This window comes from Neoarius graeffei, chromosome 4 (genome assembly GCF_027579695.1).
Source record: "Neoarius graeffei isolate fNeoGra1 chromosome 4, fNeoGra1.pri, whole genome shotgun sequence".
Lineage (NCBI taxonomy): Eukaryota > Metazoa > Chordata > Actinopteri > Siluriformes > Ariidae > Neoarius > Neoarius graeffei.
In genome coordinates this window covers 51,238,052-51,256,715 of record NC_083572.1, presented here as the reverse complement: position 1 = coordinate 51,256,715, position 18,664 = coordinate 51,238,052, and the positions used below count along the sequence as shown (strand labels likewise).

General features: G+C 42.8%; 1 protein-coding gene across 1 annotated transcript in view; it reads left to right on the top strand.

The window, feature by feature from the left end:
• The first annotated feature begins 1,436 nt into the window (after positions 1-1,436).
• The window catches only part of tnnt2b (troponin T type 2b (cardiac)), a 46,381-nt gene continuing 29,153 nt past the window's right edge, over positions 1,437-18,664 (top strand). The window contains exons 1-3 of the mRNA XM_060919334.1: positions 1,437-1,553; positions 1,810-1,852; positions 2,001-2,011. Coding sequence (XP_060775317.1) covers positions 1,824-1,852; positions 2,001-2,011 — 40 coding nt within the window. The 5' untranslated portion in view covers positions 1,437-1,553; positions 1,810-1,823. The remainder of the gene's footprint in view (positions 1,554-1,809; positions 1,853-2,000; positions 2,012-18,664) is intronic.

The following is an 18,664-nucleotide window of genomic DNA, read 5'->3' as shown; positions in this document are numbered from 1 at the left end:
GGAAACCCACGCAGACACGGGGAGAACATGCAAACTCCACACAGAAAGGCCCTCGCTGGCCGCTGGGCTTGAACCCAGGACCTTCTTGCTGTGAGGCGACAGTGCTAACCATTACACCACCGTGCCGCCCGGTGTGTTTAAGATCATAAATGGAAAATTCTAATTATTTGTTTGTCTGCATAATAATACAACATTTATGGATGTTAATTTGTGTCAGCTCAAGAATAACAGGCAAAGTAAAAATATATTTTGCTATAATTGGAGAAGATGAAAGATTAAAAACAATGGCAGTGTTTATTAATAGAAAACCCATGGAGTATTCAGAGATTTAGGCAGGTACAAAAGGTTCCTTCTGATGCCTAATGACAGCAGATAGGATCAGTTAGGCGTGCATTGTTGGATTATGTCAAAGCAGCTGTCACTGAAACACCCTCATCTGGGGATAGAAAGCATTCTCAAACTCTTAGTGCTCACACCGCACATTAACACGAAACAGAGCACTGACCTGAAACCAAAAAATAAACCATATTATAATATGCATAGAATTACATTAGAGGCATTTAGCAGACGCTCTTATACAGAGCGACGTACAATGAGCACACACACATACCCAGGGCCTGGGGAGCAGTTGGGGGTTAGGTGCCTTGCTCAAGGGCACTTCAGACATGGATTTTTCTGTCGGTCCAGTGAATCAAACCAGCAACCCTTTAGGCCCAAGGCTACTTCTCTACCGTTTAGGCCATGGGTGCCCGACATTAAAATGAACAAATTAAAAATTTTGACCATAAGCAGTTATCAATATCTATGTGTATATACTGTACATTTGTTTACATATATACTGCATAAATGCATATTAAAAAGAAAATATTTGGTCCATTGTGCGATAAATGCCAGCACTTTACATGCTTAAAATATTAAAATTCCCTTGTCATTTGATTATTTTCCCCACCTACTTTTGACACCATTTGTGAATCAGGACAGGAATCCATTTGCATTTTTCATGGCAGTTTTTTAGCTTGTAAATTAAATAAAATAAGCCTGTGGTCTAAATACTTCATTCTTCTAGTTTATGAGGCTGCTCTGAGCTGTGGATTGTCATCATCACAGTGTGACAGATCAGAGGTTTTGGAGTGGCGTCAGGCAGCCATGTGGCCTAAGCTCACAATCTCCCAGCCTCCCCTGATAGAACTGATAGAACACCCACAAGCCACATGTACTGTAGTTTCAAATCAGCCATACACACTTCATATCTTCCCCTCCAACCTTCTTCAGAGCAGAGCTGACACAGAGAGCCATGTTAGGTGGATTAGTTCATTGCTGGCCAGTTGTGCCTAAGCTGTATAAATAGACACATTGGATTACTATTGTTCCGTAGTAAGGCATGTGTGCACTCATACTACAAAGTGTTTTACTAACCATGTAAAGCCCTGAAGTTAGTCATGTGATACAAGGACAGTTTATAAACCAGCTCAGATTTGATTCAGAGTTCAGTTTGAATCAGAGGGTATTGTAATCTCTTAAAGGATCCCCAGACTCACAGAACACAAAGGAAGGTAAAACCACATTACATTTTCTTTATTCCAAATGAATGTGGCTTTAACTGCATAAAAACTCGTATTCAACTCCGTACTAATCAAGTATCATTTAAAATATTTGAGGGGTTCAGTTTTTAATGATATAAAAGATTCCATGTTGCAATAATAATTTGTTGTTGTTGTTGTTGTCTTGAGGTAAACAAAAAATTAATGTAATAGTATGTAAATCTGATGAGAAAAAGAAAAGAAAATGATTTGCCTTTATGTGAAACAGGTCTTAATCCAAATATGTCAGATACAGAAGAAGTTCAATATGAGTAAGTATTGATGAACCATTTCAGAATGTTGTTGTAGATCTTAAATATCCATGCAGAATTATTAATTATTAACTATAACCAATAATGAACATTACTATGGTGTGTGACAACTAATCTAAATCTATATTCATTTGTTTCTGATTTTCAGGGAGAATGAGGGTAAGAAGCTGCTGTGCAATATCACTAATACAACATTACATGTTGCAAAATTTATATATTTCTTAATCAGAGCAGAGCACTTTAAATTCAATATGATAAATATTGTTTATGTATTGCATTTACAGTTTAAATAGCACTAAAATACCATCGGGGCAGTTTATCTCTTCTTTTTTTTCCATTTTGCTGGCTTCCTTTAAGCATGGATCATGATCTGGCAGATAGCTTTATAATCCTGCCACAACAGGATCTTCAGATAAAAACAGTAACAGCACCACACCCAATGGCGCACATGTGGACTACACATTTCATAATGTCTGTAGAAAAGACTGAGCTTTTTGCATGGGTGTGGTTTTGTTTGGGCAATGTCAGCTCAGCCCAGTCAGGAACTGCTGCAGCTTTTATAAAAGGAACAAACACTCAGGAATGAAGTATTAGGTTACAATGCGTGATGTATCTTTCTATTGCTGAGCTCAGACTTCTTTCAAGGTGGTACTCTTCAAGAGTTTCTCAAACATAATGAATCATAACAATCCTATCTATGTCACAAAAATCTCTAATTTACATAATAAATAAAACAAAATACTTTTCCCACTCAGCTGTAACAAAACTGTTGTGAACAATTATACACATTTCACACAAGAGTTTTTACACTCTTTTTCACCACCTTTGCTCTTACAACCCCAATTCCAAAAAAGTTGGGACGCTGTACAAACTAAATAAAAACAGAATGCAATGATTTTCAAGTTGTCAGTAATGGTGTTGAGAGTGCCAGCTCTAAGCAAACTTCAAAACATGGCTTCTCAGAACTACAACACCCAAGAACCACAGCGCCCTCTATTAACTGTCTATTAATTATACCTGTCACTCGTTTCCTGGTTCATCAGCCCTTGCTACTTAAGCACCTCTCCCACTCTCACTCAACATGAAGTTCATGAAGTTCATTCAGTGTTCATTCCTGTCGTACCAAGCCTTTACTGCCTGCCTGCTTTATTGTGTTTTTGACCCTAGTTCTGGTATTTTTCTCGTCACTCTCTAGTCCCGCCTGCATTGCTCAGTTTACCGATCGACCCTTGCCTGTCCCTTGACCATGATTCCCGTCTAGCATTTTGGCTTTGTTTCTTGTCTGCTTCTCCCGCTCTCCCCTGCACATACATCTCCCCTGCACATTGATAACATTACCTGGATAGCTTTCTTTAATCTCAGAAATATTGCTAAGATAAGAAATTTAATGTCACTACATGACACAGAAAAACTAGTTCATGCTTTCATTACCTCCAGGTTGGATTATTGTAATGCCTTACTGTCTGGATGTTCCAATAAGTGCATAAACAAGTTCCAGTTAGTTCAAAATGCAGCAGCAAGAGTCCTTACTAGAACTAGAAAATATGACCACATCACCCCTGTCTTATCCACACTGCATTGGCTCCCAATCAAATTTCATATTGATTATAAAATACTACCATTGACCTTCAAAGCACTGATAGCCCTTTTCCACCAAATCAGTTCCAGGGCTGGTTCGGGGCCAGTGCTTAGTTTGGAATCGGGTTTTCTGTTTCCACTGACAAAGAACTGGCTCTGGGCCAGAAAAACTGGTTCCAGGGTAGCACCAGCTCTTTGCTGGGCTAGAGGAAAGAACTGCTTACATCAACGGGGGGGTGGAGTTGTTAAGACCAACGACAATAGCAAGACCATGAGAGGGCGCCATTTTTAAATAAGCGACAAGATATCATGGATGCAGTAAAGCAGCAGTCATCCATTATTGTTGTTGTTGTTGCTGCTTCTTCTCCGTCTTGTTGTTGCTTCGATGTTCGCGCCAAGGTTTATGCAAACGCAGCGACGTAACTGACGTATACAGTGACGTAATGACATTGCTCCCCTTAGCACCCCGAGCTATGGAAAAGCAAACTGGTTCTCAGCTGGTTCGCAAGTTGAACGAGTTGTGAACCAGCACCAGCACTGGGCCCGAACCAGCCCTGGAAATGATTTGGTGGAAAAGGGGTATGAATGGTCTTGCACCATAGTACCTGAGCGAACTTCTGGTCCTTTATGACCCGCCATGCCTACTTAGATCAAAAGGTACAGGCTATCTGCTGGTACCTCATATAGTGAAGGCTACATCAGGGAGCAGAGCCTTTTCTTACAAAGCCCCACAGTTATGGAACAGCCTTCCAAGTAATGTTTGGGAATCAGACACAGTCTCAGCATTTAAGTCTAGGCTGAAAACATATCTGTTTAGTGAAGCCTTTCGTTAATGGTCCTTATGAAGTAAAGGAGTAGATCTGGAGGATCCTCAGACATAGAGTGTTTTGGTAAACTGGGATGTATGGATGCTGTCAATCTCCCACTCGCTTGCTCACTTGAGTTTGTTGACGGTGTAGTGGCTGGCTGCTTTATGTCCCCAGGCTTCCTCATGCCTGTGTTATGTTCTGGCTCTCTCCTTTTAGTTATGCTGTCATAGTTAGTTTTGCCAGAGTCCCTGCTTGTACTCAGCGCAAAATGTATACTGTACCTACTTATTCAGGTGACATTGGGGATACCTAACAACCTGTGTTTTCTCTCTCTTCTCTCCCCCCCCCCCGCAATCTGTCCCTTTGAGTTACATGTCAATCCTGGGATCAAGGTACTGACCTCTTCTGCTCCTTGGACCTGCTTAATCCATCCTGATGCCCTATGTCTGGTTGGAGTCTCATCACATCACTCCTGTAGTGGATGGCCCCATATGGACAGTTGAAAGTCACACTTGGAAGACACTCTGGACACTTACAGTAATTCTTTTGTGGCTGAGGGCTACAGTTGGCTTGCTAACTTTGGGACTGCAGTTGTCATGAACAGTTTTGCACTCAAGTTTCCATTAATGAAGAGTTATAACATCAACGAAACTGACTTAATGTTAAAACTATTAATGTTATAGTCATGTTGTCTGTTGTTGTCCAGGTGAGGATTGGTTCCCTTTTGGATCTGGTTCCTCTCGAGGTTTCTTCCTCGTGTCATCTGGGGGAGTTTTTCCTTGCCACCATCGCCACGGGCTTGCTCATTGGGGATAGATTAGGGATAAAATTGGCTCATGTCTTGGGTCATTCAGAATCTGTAAAGCTGCTTTGGGACAACGTCTATTGTTAAAATTGCTATACAAACAAACTTGACTTGACATCCATAAGCGCCTGCACCCTGACAGGGTACTTTGCCTGAATGGATGCAGCAGAGGAGGCGAAGCAGACTGCTCTGAGCACTCAGGAGCACCTCTTGGGGGAACATCAGCAGGTGCTTGCTGATCTAAACACCAAGATGGCTCAGTTTGCTGCCATGATGTCGCAGGCCCTCCTAACGTGCCCCGAAGCCTCCCCGAGTCTCACGCTGTCACTTCCATGACCGGAGAAATACGCCGGGGGTGTGCTCAGCTGTAAGGGATTTTTGTTTCAGTGCTCCATGTACTTCTCTACAATCCCTAACATCTCCAATGAACGTAAGATTGCAAGGTTTCTTTTATTCTTGACCGGCAAAGTGCTACAGTGGGCCAGCGCAGTGTGAAGGAGTAGAGATGAGCACACTACTTTTTATGATAATTTCCTTGAATTATTCAAGCGTGTGTTTGATCACAAACCCAAGGGAATTGAGGTCAGCAAGAGACTACTGACCATCACACAGGGCTCAAGGAGAGTCACAGACTATGTCTTGGATTTCAGAACTCTTGCAGCAGCCAGTGGATGGAATGAGCTGCTCTAAAGGCTGTGTTTTGTCAAGGGCTCCACCCTGAGGGATTGAGTGAACTGGTGTGCCAAGATGAACACCTCACCTTAGATGCCATGATTGATCTCACTATTCAGCTGGATCATTTGCTCTCCAGTTGCCCATCCCTCAAGGAGGAAGCCAAGCCAGCTTTGACCACTGACTCTCCCACACCCATGGAGGTTTTACAGACCTGTCTGAAATGCTCCGAATGAGAAAGGAGGAGAAGAGAGGGTTTGTGTTTTTACTGCAGGAGCTCCAGTCACCAGATTATTCAGTGTCCAGCCCACCCGTCTCACAACAGCTCTTCTGAGACCACATCCGACCCAGTGAGTCCAGTGAGATCTTCTAAAGCCCAGTCTTTCAAAGTACCTGTATTGCTGAAACTGCCTTCCTCAACCCACATGCTCTCTGCATTTGTTAACTCAGAAGCGGAGGGGAATTTCATCATGCTCAGTCATCCAGAAGTCCAGTTTGCCAACAAACCTTCTGCAGAGTCCACTCAGCATCAGGACATTCGATGGAGGGCCAATAGGGGATGACCTCGTCACCACTTGGACCGCTCCTGTGCACATTCAGGTGGGAGCCCTCCATTCAGAGCCCATCTCACTCTTAGAGATACTACCATTCATCATGACATTATTTTGGGTAATCCATGGCCGCAGCTTATCTCCTGGCAGAATAAGGAGATTCTCCAGTGGTCACCAACTTGCTTCCAGAATAGTCTCCAGCATCCACAGCTAAGTCACTCCTCCACCTCTGTAGAGAGTCCCCAGCCTAACTCCTTGGAAAGGATTCCTGAGTGTTACCTGGACTTAGGCAAGGTCTTCAGTAAGGATAAGGCATGTGGCCTACTACCACACTGCCTATACGACTGTGCCATTGACCTCCTACTGGGCACATCTCCACCATGCAGTCACATCTACCCTCTTTCCCAGATGGAACAGGCTGCAATGGAGGAGTACATGCAAGAGGCCCACAAGCAGGGGTACATACGCCCGTCCATGTCACCGGTGTCAGCGGGATTCTTCTTCATGGACACCCACTACAAGGACATTAGGAGGTCCCCCGACGGCTGAGATCACGTCACAGCTTCATGATGGTTCAAGGCCTAGGTGTAATACCACCAAAAACCTTCAAGATGGAGAGGTGGAAGGAGAATGACTCAAACAACAATGAGTCATTACCTCCCCCTAGCGAGACACTTCCCCCGGGAGCAGACCTACCGAGGAAGGACTGGGTCATGCTCAACAGAGCCAGAAGCAAGGTAGCTAGGACCGGTGACAACATGCTGAGATGGGGTAAATCTACGAATGCAGCCTGTCCCTGCGGGGAAGACCCCCAAACCATACAGCACCTTCTACATAACTGCATACTTGGTCTGACCTGCTCAGACGGCGATCTCCGGGAGGCCAACGAGACAGCCCGTCGCTGGATCCAGAGTTGGAGTGACAAGATATGATGATGATTCTTTGTGGAGAAGAGAGGGGTCAGCCTCTGACCATGCATAGACTTTTGAGGACTCAATCAAATCTCAGTTAAGTACCCATATCCTCTCCCGTTGGTACCCTCGGCTTTGGAACAACTCCATACTGCCGGAGTGTTCTCTAAGTTAGACCTACATAGTGCTTACAACCTGGTCAGAATCAAAGAAGGAAATGAATGGAAAATGGCCTTCAGCACCAGTGCTGGCCATTTTGAGTACTGGGTACTGCCATATGGTCTGTCTGTGTGTTCCAGTGCCTCATTAATGACATGCTTTGGGACATGTCAGGGAGATATGTTGTGGCATACATCAATGATATCCTGATCTACTCCCCAGATGAAGAGAGCCATCTCAGACACGTCAGATCAGTGCTCCAATGCCTGTTAGAGAATCACCTTTATGTCAAAGCTGAGAAGTGCGAATTCCACACACATCAGATCTTCTTTCTGAGGTACATCATTAGTGCAGAGGGGTTCAGTATGGATCCCTCCAAAGCATCTGTGGTTCCTTCCTGGCCAGTACCCACCTCAGTCAAGGAGCTCTAACATTTCCTAGGTTTCACCAACTTTTATCATTGTTTTATTAGAAGTTTCATCACTATCATGGCACCCTGGACTTCCTTGTTGAAGAAGGGACCCAAGCACCTCCACTGGACTCCCACAGCTGAAGAAGCCTTCAATAGGCTCAAGACTGCCTTCTCCACAGTCCCGATCCTTCAACATCCTGACCCTACCTGACCATTCATGGTTGAGGTGGATGCCGCCGAGACTGGTGTAGGAGGGCTCCTCTCACAGTGCTTCAGCGAGAACTCCAAGCTCTGCCCGGTAGTGTTCTTCTCAAAGAAACTTACCTCAGCAGAGAGAAACTATGACATCGGGAACAGAGAACTACTAGCTATCAGACTCAATCTGGAGGAATGGAGGCACTGGCTGGAGGGAGCCACGCACCCCTTCATCATACTTATGGACCATAAGAATCTGGAATATCTCAAGAAGGCTAAAAGACTTAATCCACACCAGGCCCAATGGGAATTGTTTTTCACACGCTTTCACTTCACAAGCTGCCCACCCAACTGCCTATACAACCCCAACCATCTCTGAGGTAAACTCATAACATGGGCACATGCATCTCCTGCCGTTGGTCACCCAAGCAGCCATTGAACACACCAACTGCTGAGGAACAAGGACTGGTGGGAGAATATGCTGACTGAAATAATCCATTTCATCTCATCATGCACTGAGTGCACACAGGCCAAAGTACCTTGAACCCCTCCTGCTGGTAAGCTATGCCCTCTCCCAGTACCTCGGAGATGCTGGTCCCACCTGGTCATCGACTTTATCACTGATCTACCACCATCCCAAGGCAACACCACCAACATGGTCACCATTGACAGATTTTCCAAGGCACTGAGACTCATCCCGTTACCTGGCATCCCCACAGCCTTCCAGACTGCCGAATTGTTATTCCAATATGTATTCAGATACTTTGGCATCCCGAAGAACATAGTCAGTGACCGTGGTCCTCAGTTCATCTCTTGACTATGTACCTGTTTCATGGAGCGGTTAGGAGTCTCAGTGAGCCTCACGTCCAGATATCATCCCCAGTCTATTGGCCAGGTAGAGAGGGCCAACCAGGAAATAGGATGTTTCCTCAGAATTTTTTGCATGCGGAACCAGGGGGACTGGGCCTGATTCATTCCGTGGGCTGAGTATGCACAGAACTGTCTGAAGCACTCAGCAATGCAACTAACACCCTTTCAGTGCATGCTCAGCTACCAACCCCCCTGTTCCCATGGGACAACTCACCGGCACAGGTACAGGCAGTGGAGGAATGGTTCTCTCACAGCCAGGCAATATGGGAGGAGGTTCACCAATGCATCAAGTCAGTCAATGCCAAGTATAAGGAATACACTGACAAACACAGAAGCAGCAACCCAGAATTCTCCCCTGGTGACCGGGTATGGGTTTCTACTAGAGACCACAAAGAGCCTAATACATGCAGGAAGCTACAGGCATGCCACACTGGGCCTTACAAGGTGCTCCAGCATATTAATGAAGTTTCTTGCAGGCTTGAGCTCCCACCACACAGTCGCATAGCACCCACTTTTCATGTATCTTGCCTTAAACCTGCCATCCAGGGACCTCTGTCTGGGAATGCTCCCACCCCAGACCACACTTCACTAAATCCAGGAGGGGAGCCCATCTACCAGGTAAACAAGATCCTAGATTCTAGACGCAAAAGAGGTCAACTAGAGTGCCTGGTAGATTGGGAGGGCTACGGACCAGAGGAACGAAGCTGGGTGGGAGCCAAGGACATTTTGGACCCTCTCCTGACTCAGGACTTCCATAGTCAATACCCCAACAAGCCTGCACCCAGAGGGAGAGGGCATCCTAGGAAGGATGTAGCTCCTGAAGGGAGCTGAAGGTTCTGAAGGTTCATCAGTCCTTGCTACTTAAGCACCTCTCCCACTCTCACTCAATGCGAAGTATCGTTCAGTGTTCATTCCTGTCATACCAAGCCTTTACTGTCTGCCTATTTTATTGTGTTTTTCACCCTCATTCTCGTATCTTTCTCGTCACTCTATAGTCCAACCTGCATTGCCCAGTTTACTGATCAACCGACCCTTGCCTGTCCCTTGACCATGATTTCCATCTAGCATTTTGGCTTTGTTTCCTGTTTACTTCTCCTGCTCTCCCTGCACATACATCCGGAAGTGCCTGCATCCTGACACAAATCATAGAAACCCTATATTTCACTGAAAATACTACAAAAACAAACATATCAAATGTTAAAACTGAGAAATTTTATTGTTTTTTTGAAAAATATATGCTCATTTTGAATTTGATGTCACGTTTCAAAAAAGTTGGGACAGGGGCATGTTTACCACTGTGTTGCATCACCACTACTTTTAACAACACTCTGTAAAAGTTTGGGAACTGAGGAGACCAATTGCTGTAGTTTTGAAATAGAAATGTTGTCCCATTCTTGCCTGATATACAATTTCAGTTGCTCAACAGTTCAGGGTTTTCTTTATCATATTTTGCAGTTCTATAATGCGCAAAATGTTTTAAATGGGAGACAGGTCTGGACTGCAGGCAGGCCAGTTTAGCACCGGGACTCTTACTACAGAGGCATGCAGTTTTATGTGCAGAAAGCAGTTTGGCATTGTCTTGCTGAAAGAAGGAAGGCCTTCCCTGAAAAAAATATTTTGTCTGGATGGTAGCATATTGCTCTGAAACATGTATATATCATTCAGCATTAATGAGGCCTTCCCAGATGTACAAGCCACCCATGTCATGTGCACTAATGCACCCTCATACCATCACAGATGGTGGCTTTTGAACTGTGCACTGATACCAAGTCGGACGGTCTCTCTCTTTCGCCTGGAGGACGTGGTGTCCATGATTTCTAAAAAGAATTTCTTCTTTTGATTTGTCAGACCTCAGGACAATTTTACACTACACCTCAGTCCATCGTAAAAGAGCTCGGGCCCAGAGAAGGTGCCGGTGTTTCTGGATATTGTTTATATCTGGTTTTAACTTGATTTGTGGATGCAGTAATGAACATCATCTGTGAAAAACAGTTTTCTGAAGGGTTCTTGAGTCCATACAGTGATTTCCACTACAGACACGTGTCTGCTTTTAATGCAGTGTTACCTGAGGGCCTGAAGATCACAGGCATCTAATGTCAGTTTTCAGCCTTGTCTCTTACATACAGAGATTTCTCCAGATTCTCTGAGCCTTTCAGTGATATTATGTACCATGATGTGATCCCCAAATTCTTTGCAATTTTACATTAAGGAACGTTATTCTTAAATTGTTGCACTGTTTGCCCCTGCAGTCTTTCATAGAGCAGTGAACCCCTCCCCATCTTTACTTCTGAGAGACTCAGCCTCTCTGGTATGCTCTTTTTTATACCCAATCATGTTACTAACCTGTTGCCAATTAACCAAATTAGGGTTGTTGTTGTTGTTGTTTTTTTTAGCATCACACAACTTTTTCAGTCTTTTGTTGACCCTGTCCCAGTTTTTCTAAAACATGTTGCTGACATTAAATTCAAAATGAGCATATATTTTTCAAACCCCAACCCCCAAATTTCTTAGTTTTAACATTTGATATGTTGTCTTTGCACTATTTTCAATGAAATATAGGGTTTCCAGGATTTGCACATCCTCACATTCTGTTTTTATTTATGTTTTACACAGTGTCCTAACTTTTTTGGAATTGGGGTTGTACAAAGTTGTTCCTTGTTATCCCAAGAATGTTAAAGTCACTAAGCTATCCAGTTGCCATGTTTCTTCCTGGTACACAGTGGTAATGCAGAGCAGAATGCAATTGAAATAATTCTGCGCTGGTTAGTGAGAAAAGCTACTTTGTGTTGGGAGAAAGAGGTGGAGCTAACTGAGGGCCCTAGTGAGAGGCGCCGTTGTTAGGTGCACAATGCTAATCTCACTCCATCTCTGGCTTTCATTTCCATGTAAACAATCTCAGGGCTACTGCCTTCTCTCTCCTGCAGTAAAAGGCTTTCAGCCGAGACTTTTTAACCTTTTGTCTCCAATTTCGTATGACTGGGTCATCTGACCCAATTATTAAGATAAGCACGTAATATTACTTGCAAGTAATATTCAGGGTTTTTTTGTCTGTTCTCTTGCACTTGAATTGATTTTCACACATTTTGTGGCATAATATTACCACTAAATGCACTGTGTGTGTGTGTGTAACTTATTAACCCCGCCGACAGTAGTCGGAGGGGTTATTATTAACCCCGCCGACAGTAGACGGAGGGGTTATTATTTTCACCTGCGTCAGTCTGTGTGTGTGTGTGTATCTGTCTGTCTGTCTGTCTGTCTGTCTGTCTGTCTGTGTGTCTGCAAGATATCTCAAGAACCAATGGATCGATTTGGACCAAATTTTGTACGTGTTGCCAATCACCCAGGAAGGAAACCATTACATTTTGGAGGTCAAAGGTCAAAGGTCAAGGTCATGGCAGAACTTCGAAATTTTCGCCCAATGTATTTTAATAGGGAAAAGGTGGGGTTTGCACTCGTTAGAGTGTCCCTGTCTAGTTTTCACCTGCGTCAGTCTGTGTGTGTGTGTATCTGTCTGTCTGTCTGTGTGTCTGCAAGATATCTCAAGAACCAATGGATCGATTTGGACCAAATTTTGTACATGTGTTGCCAATCACCCAGGAAGGAAACCATTAAATTTTGGAGGTCAAAGGTCAAAGGTCAAGGTCATGGCAGAACTTCGAAATTTTCGCCCAATGTATTTTAATAGGGAAAAGGCGGGGTTTGCACTCGTTAGAGCGTCCCTGTCTAGTTGAAATATGCAGTCACAGATGTATTTCTTCATTAATTAACTTACGTAATTCTGTTGCATTATGTTGTGCTTAATTGTCAGTTTGGTGCATTGTGTCAATAGGTGTATGCATTAGTTGTGTGTGTGTGTGTGTGTGTGTGAGCAGGACTGGCTGTATTGTCTGGCTGTAAAGGATGGCTGCTATCTCACTGTGCTATCTGCTTTTTTGCACGGAGGAGGAGGAGGATGGAGGTAGAGCAGCTTCAGCTAATGCTAATGATGCAGTGGCTTTACTAATTCATACAATGATCAGCAAGCTGTAATGTTCTGAAGATTGTCACAAACAACTGAAAGAATGTACTCATAAATTAATATGATTCTACTGAAATGGAATGCACAGTGCAGGTCACAACCTGGCTGATGAATGGAAAATCTGTGGCACCGATATAGTGGAAGAAATAATGTATCATACTAGGCAAAAGACAGTATGTATGTATGTATGTATGTATGTATGTATGTATGTATGTATGCACACCAATCAGTCATAAGATTAAAACCACTAACAGGTGACATGAATAACATGATTATGTTGTTACAATGGCACCTGTTAAAGGATGGGCTATATTAGACAGCAAGAGAACAATCAGTTCTTATAATTGATGTCTTGGAAGCGAGAAAAATGGGCAAGCATAAGGATCTGAGTGACTTTGACAAGGGCCAAATTGTGATGGCTAGATGACTGGGTCTAAGCATCTCCAAAACGGCAGGTCTTATGGGGTGTTCCCAGTATGTAGTGATTAGTAACTACCAAAACTGGTCCAAGGAAGGACACGCGGTGAACCGGCAACAGGATCATAGGCAATCAAGGCTCATTGACACACATGGGGAGCAAAGGTTAGCCTGCCTGGTTTGATCCCATAGAAGAGCTACTGTAGCACAAATTGCTGAAAAAAATTAATGCTGACTATGATAGAAAGGTGTCAGAACACACAATGCATCACAACTTGCTGCATACGGGGCTGCGTAGATACAGACCTGTCAGAGCGTCCATGCTGATCCTTGTCCACCACTGAAAGCACCTACAATGTGCACACAAGCATCAGAACTTGACCACAGAGCAATGGAAGAAGGTGGCCTGGTCTGACGAATCACATTTTCCATTACATCATATACCTGGGGAAGAGATGGCACCAGGATGCATTATGAGAAGAAGGCAAGCTGGTGAAGACAGTGCGATGCTCTGGGCAATGTTCTGCTGGGAAATTTTGGGTCCTGGCATTCATGTGGATTTTTTTTGACACCACCAACCAGGCTTGTAGTACTTGAGTCCAGGACTTGGACTCGAGTCCGACTCGTGCCCTAAATTTAAGGACTCGTGACTTAACTTGGACTTGAGTACTGATGACTTGGACCATGAGGGGGATCATTAGGCAGGTAGTTTTAATGTTATGGCTGATCTGTGTATGTACTGTATATATGTATACATGTATGTATGTTTGTATGTATGTGCAGTACCAGTCAAAAGTTTGGACACACATTCTAATTCAATGTTTTTCCTTTATTTTTATTAATTAAAAGTCACTTCATGTCTTAAAATAATGATGGATGTCATTTCTCTTTGATTAGTTGAGCAGTTCTTGACATAATATGGATTACTACAGTTGTGGAATAGGGCTATTTACTGTATTTATATTATTTACTATTTACTGTTTGATCTCAAACACGTTAAGAAGGCAAGAAATTCTACTCATTAACTTTTGACTAGGCACACTTGTCAATTGAAAAGCATTCCAGGTGGCTACCTCATGAAGCTGGTTAAGATAATGCCAATAGTGTACAAAGCGTCATCACGGTAAACACTGGCTACTTTGAAGAATCTAAAATATGAAGCATATTTTGTTTTTTTTTACAATTGTTTGTTTACCACATAATTCCATATATGTCTCATATGTTACTTCATAGTTTTGATGTCTTTAGTATTGTTCTACAATGTAGAAAATAGTCAAATTACAGATAACCCCGATTCCAAAAAAGTTGGGACAAAGTACAAATTGCAAATAAAAACGGAATGCAATAATTTACTAATCTCAAAAACTGATATTGTATTCACAATAGAACATAGACAACATATCAAATGTCGAAAGTGAGACATTTTGAAATTTCATGCCAAATATTGGCTCATTTGAAATTTCATGACAGCAACACATCTCAAAAAAGTTGGGACAGGGGCAATAAGAGGCTGGAAAAGTTAAAGGTACAAAAAAGGAACAGCTGGAGGACCAAAGTGCAAGTCATTAGGTCAATTGGCAATAGGTCATTAACATGACTGGGTATAAAAAGAGCATCTTGGAGTGGCAGCGGCTCTCAGAAGTAAAGATGGGAAGAGGATCACCAATCCCCCTAATTCTGCGCCGACAAATAGTGGAGCAGTATCAGAAAGGAGTTCGACAGTGTAAAATTGCAAAGAGTTTGAACATATCATCATCTACAGTGCATAATATCATCAAAAGATTCAGAGAATCTGGAAGAATCTCTGTGCGTAAGGGTCAAGGCCGGAAAACCATACTGGGTGCCCGTGATCTTCGGGCCCTTAGACGGCACTGCATCACATACAGGCATGCTTCTGTATTGGAAATCACAAAATGGGCTCAGGAATATTTCCAGAGAACATTATCTGTGAACACAATTCACCGTGCCATCTGCCATTGCCAGCTAAAACTCTATAGTTCAAAGAAGAAGCCGTACGGTATCTAAGCATGATCCAGAAGCGCAGACATCTTCTCTGGGCCAAGACTCATTTAAAATGGACTGTGGCAAAGTGGAAAAATGTTCTGTGGTCAGACGAATCAAAATTTGAAGTTCTTTATGGAAATCAGGGACGCCGTGTCATTCGGACTAAAGAGGAGAAGGACGACCCAAGTTGTTATCAGTGCTCAGTTCAGAAGCCTGCATCTCTGATGGTATGGGGTTGCATTAGTGCGTGTGGCATGGGCAGCTTACACATCTGGAAAGACACCATCAATGCTGAAAGGTATATCCAGGTTCTAGAGCAACATATGCTCCCATCCAGATGACATCTCTTTCAGGGAAGACCTTGCATTTTCCAACATGACAATGCCAAACCACATACTGCATCAATTACAGCATCATGGCTGCGTAGAAGAAGGGTCCGGGTACTGAACTGGCCAGCCTGCAGTCCAGATCTTTCACCCAAAGAAAACATTTGGCACATCATAAAACGGAAGATATGACAAAAAAGACCCAAGACAGTTGAGCAACTAGAATCCTACATTAGACAAGAATGGGTTAACATTCCTATCCCTAAACTTGAGCAACTTGTCCCCTCAGTCCCCAGACGTTTACCGACTGTTGTAAAGAGAAAAGGGGATGTCTCACAGTGGTAAACATGGCCTTGTCCCAACTTTTTTGAGATGTGTTGTTGTCATGAAATTTAAAATCACCTAATTTTTCTCTTTAAATGATACATTTTCTCAGTTTAAACATTTGATATGTCATCTATGTTCTATTCTGAATAAAATATAGAATTTTGAAACTTCCACATCATTGCATTCCGTTTTTATTTACAATTTGTACTTTGTCCCAACTTTTTTGGAAATGGGGTTGGAAAAACCTATGGATGGGTAGCTGTGTCCAAACTTTTGACTGGTACTGTATGTATGTATGCACTGAACACATTTGGGTTTGAGATTAAAATATGAATATGAGAAGATAGATCAGAATTTCAGCGTTCATTTCCTGATGTTTACATCTAGATATATTAAACAACTTCGACAACATGGCACCTTTGGTGGCAGACCACCCAATTTTTGGTGATCAAAAGTGTTGGACCAGGTTGTCTTACAGTAGATTAAAAAATAATAACACTTAATATTTGGTTGCATATCTCTTGCTTGCAATAATTGCATCAGTTATTGTCATGGCTGTTTATATACTGTACCACCCAGCGCTAATGCTCATTAAACATCTTGCTAACAGCCATTAGCATACTACAGTCTGTGCATCCCGATGGGATTTTTATTGTGGCTGGGGACTTTAATCATGTAAACCTACACACTGTCCTCCCTAAATTCTACCAGCATGTTACATGTCCAACGAGAGGTCAAAACACACTGGACCATGTATACAGTAACATTAGGGAAGGATATAAAGTCTCTGCCCATCCTCACTTAGGCCAGTCTGACCATTTATCCCTCTTTCTCACCCCAGCGTATAGATCTCTCATTAAGAAAATTACAGTGCTCAGCATAAATGAGTACACCCCCTTTGAAAAATAACATTTTAAACAATATCTCAATGAACACAAACAATTTCCAAAATGTTGAAAAGACAAAGTTTAATATAACATCTGTTTAACTTATAACAGGAAAAAGTAAGGTTAATAATATAACTTAGATTACACATTTTTCAGTTTTACTCAAATTAGGGTGGTGCAAAAATGAGTACACCCCACAACAAAAACTACTATATCTAGTACTTTGTATGGCCTCCATGATTTTTAATGACAGCATCAAGTCTTCTAGGCATGGAATGAACAAGTTGGTGACATTTTGCAACATCAATCTTTTTCCATTCTTCAACAATGACCTCTTTTAGTGACTGGATGCTGGATGGTGAGTGATGCTCAACTTGTCTCTTCAGAATTCCCCATAGGTGTTCGATTGGGTTCAGATCAGGAGACATACTTGGCCACTGAATTACTTTCACCCTGTTCTTCTTCAGAAACTCAACAGTGGCCTTAGATGTGTGTTTAGTCATGTTGGAAAAGTGCACGATGACCAAGGGCACGGAGTGATGGTAGCATCTTCTCTTTCAGTATAGAGCAATACATCTGTGAATTCATGATGCCATCAATGAAATGCAGCTCCCCGACACCAGCAGCACTCATGCAGCCCCACATAAGGACACTGCCACCACCATGTTTCACTGTAGGCACGATGCATTTTTCTTTGTATTCCTCACCTTTGCGACGCCATACAGTTTTGAAGCAATCAGTTCCAAAAACATTTATCTTGGTCTCATCACTCCAGAGTATAGAGTCCCAGTAGTCTTCATCTTTGTCAGCATGGGCCCTGGCAAACTCTAGGCGGGCTTTTTTGTGCCTGGGCTTTAGGAGAGGCTTCTTTCGTGGACGGCATCCATGCATGCCATTCCTCTGCAGTGTATGCCGTATTGTGTCACGGGAAATAGTCACCCCAGTTTGGCTTTCTACTTCTTTAGATAACTGCACTGAACTTGCATGCTGATTTTCTTCAACCCTTCTCATCAGAAGACACTCCTGTCGAGGTGTTAACTTCCGTGGACAACCTGGACGTCTCTGTGAGATGGTTGCAGTTCCATTTTTCTTAAATTTTTGTACCACTTTTGGCACAGTATTCTGACTGATAAGTAAAGCTTTGCTGATCTTCTTGTAGCCTTCACCTTTGTGGTGGAAAGAAATTATTTTCTTTGGGGAATTCTGAAGAGACAAGTTGAACATCACTCTCCATCCCGCATCCAGTCAATAAAAGAGGTCATTGTTGAAGAATGGAAAAAAGATTGATGTTGCAAAATGTCACCAACTTGTTCATTCCATGCCTAGAAGACTTGGTGCTGTCATTAAAAATCATGGAGGCCATACAAAGTACTAGATGTAGTAGTTTTTTTTGTGGAATGTACTCATTTTTGCACCACCCTAATTTGAGTAAAACTGAAAAATGTGTAATCTAAGTTATATTATTAACCTTACTTTTTCCCGTTATAAGTTAAACCGATGTTATATTAAACTTTGTCTTTTCAACATTTTGGAAATTGTTTGTGTTCATTGAGATATTGTTTAAAATGTTACTTTTCAAAGGGGGTGTACTCATTTACGCTGAGCACTGTATGCCTAGAGTGAGACACATGAGGATTTGGCCTGAGAATGCAATTCCACAACTGCAGGACTGCTTTGAGCGCACCAATTGGGACATATTTGTACAACAGGATTTGTGTAAGAAGTGTACAGTGTGGCCAGATCCAACCTAAAAAGAGGCATCAAAAAGGCAAAAGCAACCTACAGGAGGAAAATTGAAGGACACTTCAGTGAGGGGAACCCCCCAATGCATCTGGCAGGGAATCCAGCACCTCACAAACTTCAAGGGCTCC